General features: G+C 37.7%; 1 protein-coding gene across 1 annotated transcript in view; it reads left to right on the top strand.

Annotated features, from left to right (window-relative positions):
* The window catches only part of cacng3b (calcium channel, voltage-dependent, gamma subunit 3b), a 33,100-nt gene that overhangs the window by 7,978 nt on the left and 8,817 nt on the right, over positions 1 to 16,305 (top strand). Inside the window, exon 2 of the mRNA XM_060893269.1 lies at positions 12,377 to 12,460. Coding sequence (XP_060749252.1) covers positions 12,377 to 12,460 — 84 coding nt within the window. The remainder of the gene's footprint in view (positions 1 to 12,376; positions 12,461 to 16,305) is intronic.

The following is a 16,305-nucleotide window of genomic DNA, read 5'->3' as shown; positions in this document are numbered from 1 at the left end:
TAATTACTCCAGGTTCTTATGTAAATTTAATCCCAATCAAAAACTGCTACGTAAATTCATGTACATGATGAGCATCAATGCTACAAGCTGATGGCCACTAGATAAACGCAAATGTAACCAAAACACACAATCTCACACGTGCGTACACAGTAATTTCATGTACAAGGTGTAGTACAAGGTATTTGTGGTGTGTTAGTGTGTATGAGTGGTTCAGAAGAGCTTTTGGTGTTGGTTTATCATGAATTAACTTTTATCAATACTTATATCAATGTTAGTTCCTTACACTGATAGGAGAGTAAATGTGTGTGTGTGTGTGTGTGGGGGGGGGGGGGGGGGTTCTCTTCTTGGTAGGATATTGCTCAGACTCAGTTTGTATCTATAATGTAACTTAAGTGTTTTATTCTGTCACTGTTTTAAACCACAGGAACGGATGAATAATGAACATTTTTATCATTTATGCAAGACGTTTTTATATGCTACTGTAGTTAAACCCATTCATGCAGGTTGACACTAATTTCTATTATGTTTTCTGGGAAATAATGAAAGTGAATTAAGCATGCTCAGAATACAGAATGCTAGTAGCAAACAAAGTTAAAGGAATAGTGTTAACACGAACACTTCCAACATTTTTTTACTTCCATTTTCTGGGAGCCTACAGTACATAGAAATGCATTTTGGGATGAAGTCTGTCTCATTTGGAAAGCAACATACGGACAGATATGAAGATAGCAATAGACAAGCATTAAGCATTTGTAGTTCTGCATTGAAGGCTCATCATTCTGTTCACTGTGAGAGTGTAAAACACATGGTGGGAAAACTGCTACTCCAACAGAACAATGGATGCTACTGTAACTGTCTCATAGCAAACATTTTCTTTCTTGTTTTAATTAAAACATATTTGTGTTTGATTGCCAGGTCATTAATTGCCATCGTTTTAAAATCTGGCAGTGAATTACACTGAAAATCAAAATGGATAAGCGCATATCACCTTACACTCAAGGACTTCCTCAATTTCCTGTGGTGGGTTCACTTTTAATGTCCAGATCAGTAACAGCATCTTGGGCAACCCTTGAATTGTTGTTTACCTGAACCAATTTGGCCTTGTTTGTTTTTACTGCCTGTAATCTGTTCTCATCACACACAAAACGAAGTGCTTTACTCTTTAGAGGCATGCTTAGCCTATTTGGAAAATTCAGCCACTGATTTACAGACATGGAAGCTTGCTGTCCTCACACAATGTTGACAAATGCACCATTTTCAAACTCTGCCCCTACTTTAATCTCTGACTATATGAGGAATTTGTTTGGCATAGTGACAACTTAGTAGCACTCTGGTCCTTTATTGACTTCAGAGCCTTGCATTTGGTAAATCTCTCCAGCTCACTTCCATATATTCATCCATCCATCCATCCATCCATCCATCCATTCTCTACACTGCTTATCCTACTGGGTTGTGAGAAACCTGGTCCCTATCCCAGGAGACTCAGAGCACAAGGCAGGGTACACCCTTGACAGGATGCCAGTCTATCCCAGGGCACAATCACACACACACATTTACACACAATACAGACAATTTACAGAAGTAAGTCAGCCTACAACTCAAGTTTTTCGACTGGGAGCGTAGCCCAGAGTACGCGAAGGAAACCCCTTAGTCCTGTTTGTTAAATTGGAGCAAAAAATTCTAATCGATCTACTGATGCAGTCATATTTATTTCTACATAGTTAGTTATGAAATGAACTAACTTTACTCTGTTAATTTATTTAAGTTAATACTCTGAATTTTCCATTTCAAATTTGCCATTGAAAAACAAGCATCTAGAGAAACAGCCATGTTTGAAACAGCCTGAAAATGTATACAGAAATTCAGCCTAAGCTTTTCAGGGTCTATAAATACTAATTAGTGGAAATTATTGAGGAGGCTTATTTTTTGTGGTTTATCTCATTTTAAAATGAGTTTAGCTTGTTGATCTGCTGCGTGGCACCAGCTCTGGATTGCGGTGGATTATCTAGGCCTGGCATTAGACTATGAGCAATGCTGCTGAAAGTCCAATTGCCTTTAAAAGTACTCCAGTTATACCACTGCTAGTTATGCAAGTAGAGAGAGCAGGTTTTGTTGACTCAGTACTAGTGTTTTGACTTGACTAGAATTAAGGTTGTGCAAGCCTGTGTTTCCAATGACCACCATTGTTGCCAACAACTAATTACTTATTGACTTTGTTCCTAAGAACCAATCATTGATCACATTGTTCCCAAAGACTGTTGCCAGATTACAGCCATTATTTGTTTGACCACATGTTTGTTTGTTCTTTATATAAATCTTTCTGCTTGGCTATATTTTAAAGAAATTAAACATATCCAAGGGGGGGCACGGTGGCTTAGTGGTTAGCACGTTCGCCTTACACCTCCAGGGTCGGGGTTCGATTCCCGCCTCCACCTTGTCTGTGTGGAGTTTACATGTTCTCCCCGTGCCTCAGGGGTTTCCTCCGGGTACTCCGGTTTCCTCCCCCAGTCCAAAGACATGCATGGTAGGTTGATTGGCATCTCTGAAAAATTGCCCTAGTGTGTGATTGTGTGAGTGAATGAGAGAGTGTGTGTGTGTGCCCTGTGATGGGTTGGCACTCCGTCCAGGGTGTATCCTGCCTTGATGCCCGATGACGCCTGAGATAGGCACAGGCTCCCCGTGACCCGAGGTAGTTCGGATAAGCGGTAGAAGATGAATGAATGAATGAATAAACATATCCAAGTCATTCAATTTATGTCTATTTCTTGACTGTTCACACAAACAGTTCTTATTTTTCTCTTGGGCAAAAAGCATGCAACAATTCCAAGTTGTTGTTTTTTTTCCATATCACAGTCACACAAGGCTATTTATGTTATCCATTGGACTCCTTGTTTTTATACCAACACACTGGACATGATGATGTTAACACAATTTGTTTGTAGTCTATGGTACTATAATAACAGCTATTTCACAGGAACTTAAAGCTAGATAATCTAACAATTGGGAATCTTTCTGTTAGGAGTCTTTTATTTAACACTAATGGAATGGGAGTCTTCAGTCTCATGGTCAGTAAGTTTCCACCTTGGAAAAGTCTTAAGGACATAGGAGTGAGTTTTTTTTTTTATGCCATAATAACATAGAGAAAAAAGAGAGGTTGGTGTAAGGGGAGAATTGATGTGATGAATTACAAGATGAATAAAACATTTGGCGACATGCAGTTACAGGAAAGTAATCCACTTCTAGATAGTTACAGTAAATTTAAGTCCAAATCAGGCCACATTATATTCTTACTAAATTCTTCATTATATATAATAATCATTTTATCAGCACACCCTTTCATGTGTGCTTACTTACAGTAATTCTAACAATGCAAATAAGTGATGACATCCTGCTTTGTGTTGGATCAGCAATCACATTTCCAGAACGTGTTTGTCTGGGTCTATGCATCATCCACATATGCAGGTACTTATATGCTAATAGAAATAAGGTGCTGCATACTAATTTAAAATAAGTGGTCCTGATTCATCAGAATGAAAATAATGGCTGTTTTAACCCACAAAGCTGTGATTTAGCTTGAGGCTCATACAGTCTGGCTTGTGACACCAACAGGCTGAACCAATTTTCTCTCTCTGGTAACTTTGACACAAAATTTTATGCATGAAATCACTGAAGGCAGTGTGGTGGTGCAGCAGGTAGCATTCTCATCTCCAGTCCAGTTCCAGGAGCTCAGGATTTATTCTGATCTTGGGTGATTTGGGGTAATTTGAATGTTCTCCCTGTGGCTTTCCACATGTTTATCATGTGGCTAAGATAAAATGGCGACTAGGTGTGTGTGTGTGTGTGTGTGCTTCTGTGATGGGGTATCCAGTGTATATCCAGTGTATAATCATTGCATTGTTCCTCGAATAGACTCCAGATTCCTTTGACTAGGATAATGGTAATAACTGATTAAAATCACCAAACTTTCCAACTTCATCATTCATAGAAATTCAAAGGTGTCTTTAATGTTTATGGACTTTTCTTGATTTAATGAATGAAAGGAACATACAGTAATCATCACAGTGACCAGTGACCAAGATTACTGAAGCTAAACAAATGAACCTCAACTGTAAAATCATTTTATCAGGCACTCTTTCTATAAACTGGTAAAAAAAAAACAGCAGTGCACTTGTAGGCTTTTCTCTCTAATGACCCTCTAATGAAAACAGTGACTGACTAAATATATTTTTTAATCTGCCTTGTATTTACATAAAGTCTTGTCTTCATTATTCAACTGAAGAGAGGAACTGTTAAACAAACAACTGAGTGATTGAGAGAGAGAGAGAGAGAGAGAGAGAGAGAGAGAGAGAGAGAGAGAGGCTGAGACCAATTAACAGTGGTGGCTAGAAATGGCATTTGATTGATCTATCAATAATGTGACAACGAGACTATAAAGATTGAGCATTTTATCACAAGACATAATCTAATAATGATGTAGGACAAACTACAGCCCTCTCTGAAATCAGTCCTATTTATTTATTTATTTATTTATTTATTTATTTATTTATTTAGGAGGGCACGGTGGCTTAGTGGTTAGCACGTTCGCCTCACACCTCCAGGGTCGGGGTTCGATTCCCGCCTCCACCTTGTGTGTGTGGAGTTTGCATGTTCTCCCCGTGCCTCGGGGGTTTCCTCCGGGTACTCCGGTTTCCTCCCCTGGTCCAAACACATGCATGGTAGGTTGATTGGCATCTCTGGAAAATTGTCCATAGTGTGTGATTGTGTGAGTGAATGAGAGTGTGTGTGCGCCCTGCGATGGGTTGGCACTCCGTCCAGGGTGTATCCTGCCTTGATGCCCGATGACACCTGAGATAGGCACAGGCTCCCCGTGACCCGAGGTAGTTCGGATAAGCGGTAGAAGATGAATGAATTTATTTATTTATTTATTTGTTTGTTTATTTATTTATTTTTCATACTTTTCTACAGATTTCTGTTTAGTTTTCTCTGCAGTTGCAGTTGTCCTTGGTTCCAAAAAAGACCAAAATAATCTGCCTTTTAACAGCAAATAATCTGATGTGGATGCCAAGAAATTATGTGAGATGATTTCTTTTTATAATTGTTGTAATTTTCATTGCACATTTTTGTTCATTAAAAAAAAACTATTGGAACTATAGTCATACTGATAAAATGAAACCTTTCACAGCTCTGGGAGTGAATTGTTAGCAGTAAATGTAAGCTCCTGCAGCTTGTTGTGTTAGACAGAAGCTTGTGCCATGTTTATAGTGGCGCTCCTCAGGAAGCTGATTTACCGTACGGGTAAAGCACAGCGATCGTCTTGCTAGTGTTTAATAAGCGATGTGTGGATTAATTTTGCAATGAGCGGTGGGGGAGATAAGAGCACCCTGTGGAGATTGTTAAGCCCGTTCTTAATGAAAGCCAATGAGTCAACAAGCCATTAGAAGTGTTGTTCTCACTGCATACTTCTCCACCTGCACCATTAGATGCACACAGCTTACTTATATTAACAGCCATGTAGCATCAGATAGAACAAATATGAGCTGGAGTTGCACTTGGGGTTCTCACAATGCCTTATATCTACAGGGTTGGAGTATAAACCCGATTATATCAGTGTTTTCTGAATGTTTTCAGTATCCAAAATCATGACAGTAGGTAGATTGGCAATTCAAAATTGTCCTTGGATGTAAATGAGCAAGAAAATGTGTGATGCTTTGCGACAGACTGGAGTCCCATCCAGAGTGCTTTCTCGCCTTATGTCCAGTGGGAAAGGCTTTGGATCCTTCGCAACCCTAACAAGAAATAATGATTAATAATGGTTATTGAATGAATAAACAACTTCCTCATTTGGTTTTAGTGGTAATTACACTGCCTGTTAGCATAAAGCATCAGCTGCTAGTTCTTGAGACAAATAGGGTGTGCAGAACAGGACAGTGCAGAACCTTTCCAGGAACCATAGAGAAGAGAATATGGTTTTGATGGTAACACACACAGGCGGACATGGGGAAAGTGACAGCTACAGTGTGCTGCCTATTCCCATGTTTTTGTCGCCTGGAAATCTAATCAACGTAACTAAACAAAGCAACAAATAACATATGACTGTGGGAGTGTTCGATTTAAACAAACATACCAAATGATGAACAGTATAAGAAGCACATACATCCTTCCAGGCAACTGGACTAGTGATTTTTCCAATATTGTTTTGGTAGTCTGTCAAGTGAATGTGTTTAATTTACATATTCATGAATATTCATATTTTCATGGAGATCTATTGACCTACTGCTCCTGGTAATTGTAAATCCAAAGCTTTTCATTGGCTCATCTTTACAAATGCCTTCAGACAAATATCCATAATACGCCACTGACCTATACATACTGGTGGGGTTTTTTTAACCATGAATTCTAACTAAAAAGCTTCATCTCAGAGCGTTCATATGAAATGAGTGATAAATGCTTCACTTCATGTCTTTACTGCTGTGTGAATTGTAAATGTGGGTGTAAATGTTAGCTGCTTTCATGTTTGTCCCTAGCAAGAGAAACAATATCCTTCTCACACTGAGCCCTTTTTTTTAGCTGTTTCTATTACTACGGTATGTTATTGTCAACCATTAAAAACTAACAGATAGTGAAAAATAAAATGTTTAATATGTATTTATAGTATTTGAAAGTTACAAAATACTACTATAATACAAGTGTAAAGCTTGAAGGTGTTGTTTTCTGTTTCTGTACCCAATAGCTACATGGGACAACTGTTAACTATGTTATCCTGTAATACTAAGTAGAATATATAAATATGAAATATTGACTCAGAAGATGTTCATACATTTTCTAGAATTCAATTCTATTTTGTTTCTATAACAACTTTAAAATTGTTGCAAAACAGAAATATAACAATTCAGGATATTAATTATACTTTTGAAATTTAATTGAATCTCTAATGATTAAGCCAAAGGCAATGGTGGCAACACAGAAAAACTCCCCGAGTCGATAGGAGAAAGAAAGCTTGAGAGGAATCAGATGCAAAAGGGAACCCATCCTCATCTGAGTGACACCGGTGGAATAAGTGAAATTATAAATCATAACCCATCTATAACTATGTACTATTTTATAAAATATTATAAAACTGTACTTTTTCATTTTAGTTAAAACATGAAGTCTGTCTTATTGAAGTTATCAGCTATTGTTGTGAATGCTGTAAAAAAAAAAAGGGATCCTTTTGTGTCTATTTCTATTATAGAAACGTTTAACATATCTTTACATTAATCTTACTTTCAAAACAAAATTATGAACATCTGAATATCTGTATAGTCTGAGAATGTTAATGCAGCCAGTTGCAGTTTTACTTGTTAGATAGTTATCAGGCATTGCTAACCCTAACCCTAACCCTAACCCTAACCTTCCATTTGAACTTACATTTAAAATGTCTCTTATTTTGCTGCATTTTGGATCTTCCGCTTGTTCAGCTTTTTTATTTTGCTCCTTCCTTCTCTGCTTGACCTGTCAGTTTTTTTTTATTTACAGAAGCTGTGAAATGGTGTGAATGATGACCAGTACCCTTGAAAGATAGCAGAAGGTTTTAGTTCTGTTTTCAGAAATGAAAGAAGAATGGCCAGACAGGTTCAAGCTGACAGGAAGTTCAGTGTAGCTAAAAATCATCACTACTGTTTGCATCCGTGGTAAGCAGAAATTCATCTAAGAATGTGCCAAGAACTTGTCAAACCTTGAGCTGGATGCGCTACAACAGCGAAAGAGTGTTCCTGAAAAAATATGAAGCTGGGGTGGAACATTGGGCTTTGATATGAAGAGTCAAAATTTTGTAGCAACAGCATGACTCCATGGACCAACAATTTGGGCTGGTAGTGTAACGGAGTGGGGAAGGATTTCTTGGCCTACAGTAACAAAATGAAGCAACGTTTGAATCCCACAGCCTATCCGAATATTGTTCCTGACCACATGCTGCAATTTATGCTCACAATTTACCCATGGCTACTTCTAGCAGAGAGCACCGTTGGGATATGGGACAACAGGAGATTCACAGCATGCAGCTAACAAATCTGAAGTAACTGTGATACAACATGGACCACAATGGAACAGATTGTGGAAATAATTAATCTGGGAGTAAAGAGAGTTAGCATTGGTGCGGTCTCCCAATAGTGGCAGTGAGTGTTTATAATAAAGGATACAGGTGTTGGCTTTATCGAGTCTATCTTGGAAACCCTGGGTGAAATTTTGGGACACACACACTAAATGGGAATGCATCATGTACACTGAAATACACAGAAAATGGTCATTTTTTGATGGAAGGGGAACACAGGAAGTACATCCAAAAATCAGGAGCTGATCTTGGAGTTGTGAGGCCACAGTGCTACCTGCTGTGTTAAATCGATTTAATCTATATCCATATCCAATAAATCATGCGAGTGGATTGTCAAAACATTCGATTTATTGGCAAAACCTAATATTTTTTAGCTTTTTATTAAAAAAAATAACAAACACTGAACATAAATGTGTTTCTTTTCAGGAACACGGCTATGTTCAGGAAGCAGGGAAAATGCACTGACATCATTGCAGTATAAATAACATTGTTACACATGAAGGGTAAACCCCTTTAAGCCAATACTGAATGTGAAAGCAAATTAAGGCAAGCGGGTCTTACTGTGAAGTGTGACTAACAGTGTGTGTCAAAAAGAGCAAGAAGGAGAGAGAGAGAGAGAGAGAGAGAGATGTTTGTCTAAAATTACTCCCTATTCACTATATAGTGCACTATTCTCATGGTCTTTCAGTGAATACCCATAATACGCTGATCTGTCTATTAGTTTGATTTGTATACACCATTATTAAGGAAGACAGCATGATAAAATGGAAACAGCACTTCAGATTTCTTCAGAAGTTTTTTCGTAGTAACCAACTGTTTATGAATTTTTAGATCATGGTTAGGTAATTTATTGTCTCTAAATTTGATACAGCTCAAGTTGTGTGGATAACGAGTTTTCTATCAGGGTGTTAATATGACTATAAAATATGATGCGAAAATATGACTACTGTGACAGAGTGATCAATCTGGTTAACTTGTATAGTGTTCTACTGTATATGTGTACTGCATGTAGTGGCTGCTAGTGTGGTTATCGGGGAAGCTGGTTATTACTAAAGGCATGCATCAGGACTGGGATCCTGCTGGACTGGAATAAAGACCTGTTACTAATGTTCAGGGTCATGGTGGTGAAACCCACTGAATGGAATAGAAAAGTACAGACCATAACCAATTCACAGATCATGCTAACATTGCTTGGTATTTCTATATCTGCGTTTTTCAAATTTTCTGGTTGCATAATTGTATTTAGATGTTGATATATTACATTACTGTAGATGCCTACAGTGATATTACCGTATATTTACAGCATTTGATAGATGCCCTTACACTTACAATTTATCTACTTTTTTCCCATGTTTTGAGCAGTTTGGTGGACCTGGGGTTTGGGGTTTGAACTCACAACCTTCCAAGTAGTTGTAGTCCAATACCTTATCCACTATTATATATATATATATATATATACATACATATATATATATATATATATATATGTATATATATATATATATATATATATGTATACCATCACCATCACCATAATAAGCTTGCTCCATAATAATCAAAACAATACATCTGAATTTCTGTACAGCTGCTTTGTGTCAACATTTATTGTAAAATCTTTGTATAAATCAAAATAATATTAAATTATAATATTAAATATTAAATATTAAAGAGACAACTGCTGTGGAAAAACTGGAAGCATTATAATCTTAGAAGTGCTGTCTGAATGGACCTCAATAATTAGTAGGGTGCATCACAGTATGCATCACCCATTTCTATAGCACTTTTAACAGTGGACAAAGCAAAGAGTTCAAGATTAATATTAGACTCATATTTAAATGTGTTTTTTATTTATCCCCAAGTCTGAGGTGACTGAGGCGACTGTGGTGAGGAAAAACTCCCTTAGATGGAAGAGGAAGAAACCTTGAGAGGATCCAGACTCAAAAGTGAACCTCATCCTCATTTGGGTGACACTGGAGGGTGTGATTAGAAATATACAGTCCTACAATTGTGTATCGATTAGGAGGATGTAGTCACTGATGGTCTGAAATCTTCATGAAGCAGAACACAACTGTAGCTGGTATAATCGATGGATTCCTCGGGTTGGGTAGGAATAGAGAAGCAAGTGGAGAGGAATTCATTTTAAATTCAATGGACATGTCCCTAGTACAGCTTTCACAAAACAATTGAGAAACAGTTTCTTTCATCTAAAAAAACCAATGACTCATGAACATAAGTTTCTTAGATGTCCAGGTTTAAAGCTTTGACACCATACTTTCATTAAGCTGTAATTTTCCATGAGCCTATAACAGGAGTCAGTCCTGTGTTCACTCAATACTTGTCTTTTACACTTGTCTTTGATTGTCAGAAGAAACAGTAACTTAATCTGTCATTAGGATCTCATGTAATAATCTATTTCGGTACCTTTAGTGGGATGTCATTTTGAAATCAAATCATTGCTTAGCAACTGTTGCTATCCTCCATTACCTTCTGCCAGGTCCTCGGTGCCTTAGTCGCACGCCAGCAATTCCTCTGGACATATTCCAAACTTAAAGCTCTGGACTGCTCTAGACAAGTTGTTTGTATTAGAGCTGTGTAAGCAATGTGCTTGACTAACAAATCTTAATAAGTAACAAAGCATCCTAGCAGAATATCCTCCATATGTCTCTTTTGAACAGAAGTAGCACTTGCATCACTAATCAACCAGGATGCAACACACATGCTACAGACATTCAGTTGTGAAGTTAATTGGGTTTAAATGCTCAGACATAATCTTTATTTAGTATCACACATTCTTAAACGTAAAAGAAATGTAGCTTCTTTTTTTTAAAGAATACATAAAAAACATGGATAATAAGTGCTAGTTTAAATGTTTTAAGAAGAGGACTTCAGCTGTAGTTTGAAGATAGCCAGTGACTAAGCTGTTCAGACATCTAGGTGAAGTTCATTCCACCACCTCCAAGCCAGAACAGAAAAGAGACTTGATTTAACCCCACCTCTTTCCCCGAGAGCTAATGGGGTTATAATTGCAATTGTTATAATTACAATTGCAGATCCGGCAGCATACAAGCGTCCATGTGCACAAACTCGCCTGCGTACATTTTGTAACTTTTAAGTGACTTTATGTCAGCTATCCTGTATTAAATGGGACTCAGGGGACAGTCTGGAGAGGGTGGCAATTTAGACACCAGTCAGCCTTCAGTACATGACCAGAGAGGAAACTCTGAAACACAGGGAGTTAACACATGATACCATGTTAACACAGGAATCAAACCCCAAACCCTGATATACAAACCACTAATCCACTGTTCCCCCAGCTCTGTTAGTTTTAACACCACCATGGTGCTTGTTGTCAGAATCTACTATTAAAAGTAGCAAAGCTTTTGCTGACAGTAAATCGGTTAGCATTGATAATGTATTTACATTTGTTCAGTTTGTTGCTGTTGTTACTGATGTCGTACATGTGGCACAAGTATTTTGGTCATACATAATCTACACACACTCAGACATTATGTGTGAATAATCTAAACACTTTTTCTGTTACTACTATATTGTGTTAAATTATAAAAGAAACGTGTTAAGAGGAAAACGTAAACATTTCAACACAACATGTGGTCGATGGAAGGTGTGGTTAAAAAAAAACACATTCCACTGTTTTAACCAGGATTTTAAGCGGTAGGGTTTTTTATGTTAAATTTTTTTGTTCTGACTGATCAATTCGGATGATCGTAATGAATGAGTGTGTGATGATCAGTGGGACGAGTGTCGCTGCTGTTTGACATGTTTATACTATTAGTGCACACAGTGTACTAATTAGTAGACGCAGCACAGGGCCACTAAACCTCATTTTAGTGTGTGTGTTTGTGTGTGTGTGTTTGTGTGTGTGTGTTTGTGTGTGTGTGTGTGTGTGTGTGTGTGTGTGTGTGTGTGTGTGTGTGTGTGTGTGTGGTGCGTGCTCTGCCTGAGGGCAGCCGTGTTATTTTTGTTCATTTGTCATCTTGAGTGTGCAGCCAAGCACACACACACACACACACACACATACACATAAACACACACAGCACTCAGTGTGACCATCCATATTAATAACACCAAGGAAAACAAATGTTTGAAATTTAAAGATATAAAATATTTAATATGCACACAGCATCTGTCTCACTGGGTATCTGTCTTTCTCACTCTTTCTCTGTCTTCTCTCTGTAAATCTGACTCTCCTTTCTCTCTTTCTGGCTTTCTTTCACATTGTTCTGTCTCTATCTCTTTTTCAGCCTCTCCCTTTGTGTTTCTCTGTAGGGACATTTCGTGGGGTGTGTAAGAAGATTGATCACTTTCCCGAGGATGCTGATTATAAACAGGACACAGCTGAGTATTTACTGCGTGAGTCTCTCTCTCTCTCTCTCTCTCTCTCTCTCTCTCTCTCTCTCTCTCTCTCTCTCTCTCTCTCTGACATACACACTCCAACTGAATGTATTCACCTAGACAGTGGTTAAGTTCAAACAGACAGCTTTGGAGGAGACACTTTTTTAGAGCCATGTAACGTACAGAATTTATAATGCTGTTCCCCAAAAGCAAGTGATTAAAGAAAATGTGTATTTTTCATGCTATCAAGTAAACTCTAATCAAACCTAAGAGAGGTAGTGCCAGGAGTGCATTATAGGAGTCAGCTAACAGCTAAAGACAGTGGATGTGCAGACACCAAACACCAAACCAATACAAATAACTTAGCCAGCGTGTTTGTGCTTTATTAATTATTACCTTAATCTGTAAATGATATGCAAAATAGCTTGTCATACATCACACACGTTTGAGGAGTTGTTGTGTCATTTCAAACAAATGTGCTTATTAGGATTCTGACAAGGTACACCACATCATTGGATATAAAAAGAGACAAATTTTCCACAGAGCTTGCAGCTTACACAGTACAGGTATCATTTATTTAGTATAGCATAATACAATTATAGATGTCTGGGTTTGGTTTGATTCTGGTCCAAAGACATGCATTGTAAGCTGATTAGCATCTTTAAATTATTAGTAGTGCGTAAGAACATGAGCAATTGTCCCCTGGACAGTTAAGGTTAGGATTATCCTGATTGCCCCATGCCTCATGCCCTAAGTTCCCCTTGGATCAGTCTTTAGGCTCTCTGTAGGATAAGCAGTACAGAAAATGAATGGATGTATGATACAACTGAAAAGTTTGTGTGTGCTCATTTAAAAGTTTTCTGCTTTGTCATATTGGGAATTTTGGCTCTTCAAGTGCCTTCTTCTTCTTCTTCTTCTTCTTCTTCTGTGACAGCTGTTGGTTGGGTAAGGGATAATTCAGAACAGCAGGTGAAGCATCACAAAGAAATTGTATATCACAACACCAGCACTCAGTGGACAAAAATGTACTGGAATCATTACCTAACCGGTTTGGTAAAGTTATTGATGCAATGGTGATGTTATTGTTATTTAGAAGAAATTTTCCAAATCAACCCAAATTTGAGGACAAATGTTGAGTTATTTTGCAGGCCATTTAAAGTGTTGCAGTGTTCCAACATGCTCACTGAACACAGGATTGGTCCTGTGGTCCTGCAGATTTCATCCTGAATATGCAAATGTCTATGATGTATTCAGGTTGGACATGAAGTAAGAAGGCAACCTATGAGTCTGAGTCAAGTTACATTCATCCAGCATTGAGATACAGTCTACTAAATTAATTTTGTGGATGCAAAAAATGAGGTATGAAAGTTGTGATATTGGGGATAAAGGCTGTTCGGTTACTAGTCAAACCACTGTGAGTTAAAATCCCAGTTTCACCAAGCTGCCAGAGATGAGATTTGGCCCTTTAATGACTCCTGTCCTAAATGTAGCAATTGTAAGCTGCTTTGGAAAATATATAATGATATAACAGTGTGATCAATATCTAAATGTTGTTGTTCTTTCAGCTGTTCCCCACAGCGGATCATGTGGTCCACATATTAGATTTGGTGCCGGTTATACCCCAGATGCCCTTCCTGACGCAACCCTCCCATTTCATCCGGGCTTGGGACCGGCATTGAGAATTAACCCTTCAGTAGCTGGGTTAGCTCCCTGCCTGGGAATCAACCCTGGGCCATGGCAATGAGATCCCACTGGACCACCAGGAGGCTGTGATCAATATCTAAATATGAACCAGTGATATAAGAACAGATTTTGAAATATAAATTCCTTTATTATTATTATTATTATTATTATTATTTTATTTTATTTTTATTTTTTTACTTTTTATATATTAGATAATAGATAATAAAGCCCTCTCAAGGCTCTTAACAGGAAAGGAAAGGGAAACAGGACCAGGAGCACATAGCATAAAAAGAAAGAATATAAGCATGCATCAAAAACAATTAATAATAAAATACAATTTATAATAATGATAAAAAAATTCTTTTTATCGACTTCAGCATACCTTTAGTCTTTAATATATGGCCATGCGTTATTATATTTTTTCTTTCTTGTGTTTTCATTATCACAACTTCTACACATAACAAAAGTGTGATGTGATCTGGCAAAACAAACAAACTAGAAGTAGATCCCGATCCTGTTAACCCTATCTATCATTCTGTCAGTAAATTTGGAGCTAAAATGGAAAACAGCATATATGGATGCTAGACAGCAGACTACAAACAGCAGACTTGAAGTAAATATGTATATGTATTGGTGGCCCATATGGTGTGAGATGCAGTCAATAGCACATTTGTGAAGTAATATGAAATAGCTGCATTGTTATATTGATCATGACTGTGCTTTGCAATGTGTGTATGAGCTGGACTAATAAAAATGACATTAAATTAACAATAAAATATAAATAATTAGTGTCAGATTTCAATTCACTTAAACACGCACTTGTGTTAGGATTCTAGGAATCTAGGATAGACTAGGAAAAATGTTAACCCCTGGAATGCCATTGTATTCCCACTGCCTACAGCCACCTCATTACTATCAGTGTGGTAGCTGGGGTTAATTTTAAGGACAATAAAGCCTGTTTTAAACTAGTGCTCTAACCACTCAGCTTGCAATACTGTCCTTTGTTGAACAGTGTAGTTTTTTAAACTAGCTGGATGCAGTGCAGCAGAACTCCATATAGTAGCTTTTGTAGTATATAAATTAATAATATAGCGTTTGGAGTTTCTACCATTGGTAAAAGCTTTTAAAGTGACAGACCTGTAGTGTCACTATTTTTTTAAATATCTGAAATATTATTTTGACAGGTTTTGAATAAAATATTCTGTGCGTGTTCCTCTTCCTCTGTAATTAAATGCTGTGACTGATCCATGCTTCAAAAACGAAAGGAGAACTGGATGATGGACGAGTGTTTGTTCTTCCCCTGAGCGTTAATAGATGAATGAGTTCTGTCACTGCAGTTTGCCGACTCCTCTGAAGACGCTGATGAATGGATAGCTCATTGTGTGTGTGTGTGTTTGTGTGTGTGTGTGAGTATCAGGTGTTGGCTGCTAATGCATTAGGAATGTAAACAACCAAAATATTTTTGACATATAATATTTGCAGTTATGTGTGATATTTCATTCATTTAACGGTTTCACCTGTGCAAAAATACCAGTGGCATACAACAATCATTCCCTATTACCATTACATCTGTACGTGTCAGAATACATGAACACAGCATGGACCCATTTGTTGAGACTATTGTTAGAACTACATTTTCTAATTATTTATACAAGCATTAAAGAAAAGCTTGTAGTAGCTCAGTACCATTTACTAGCTTTTGAGTCAGTTTTTAATCTAGTCCTTTCCCCACAGTGTTAGTGACCGCACTACTCAGGTATTTACTCTCACCAAGTTGGTTCTCCTTCCATTTTGTTATACCTCATTCATTTTGGATGGTTTCTAGTGAATGATTCCATGTTGTGTGAATTGGACAACACCACTCATGTTCCCACCATTTTATCATCTTCCCTGTTGTCTTTCTCCCTTTAAGCATTTCACATTTTGATGGGTTCTGCTAATTAACTGGCTAACGGAGCTTGTGGCTAAGATGTGCTGCTAAGCGTCAGCAAGTTGATACTTACTCTACATACCACACACTGTTAACTGCTGAGACTGCTATTCTTAGTTGGGATTCCCGTCTCTTTTGAAGTGGGTTTTCCAATCACACTCGGGACTCCTTTGCTAGTCAACAAGACTGTACTGTCATTTGTTAAGGGGCAGGCTCCAGCTCACCCATATCTGTGTAGTCCTGACAATGC

This window comes from Tachysurus vachellii, chromosome 18 (genome assembly GCF_030014155.1).
Source record: "Tachysurus vachellii isolate PV-2020 chromosome 18, HZAU_Pvac_v1, whole genome shotgun sequence".
In the NCBI taxonomy this organism is placed as follows: domain Eukaryota; kingdom Metazoa; phylum Chordata; class Actinopteri; order Siluriformes; family Bagridae; genus Tachysurus; species Tachysurus vachellii.
The sequence above is the reverse complement of the archived record's forward strand: the minus strand, read 5'-3'. Positions and strand labels throughout refer to the sequence as shown.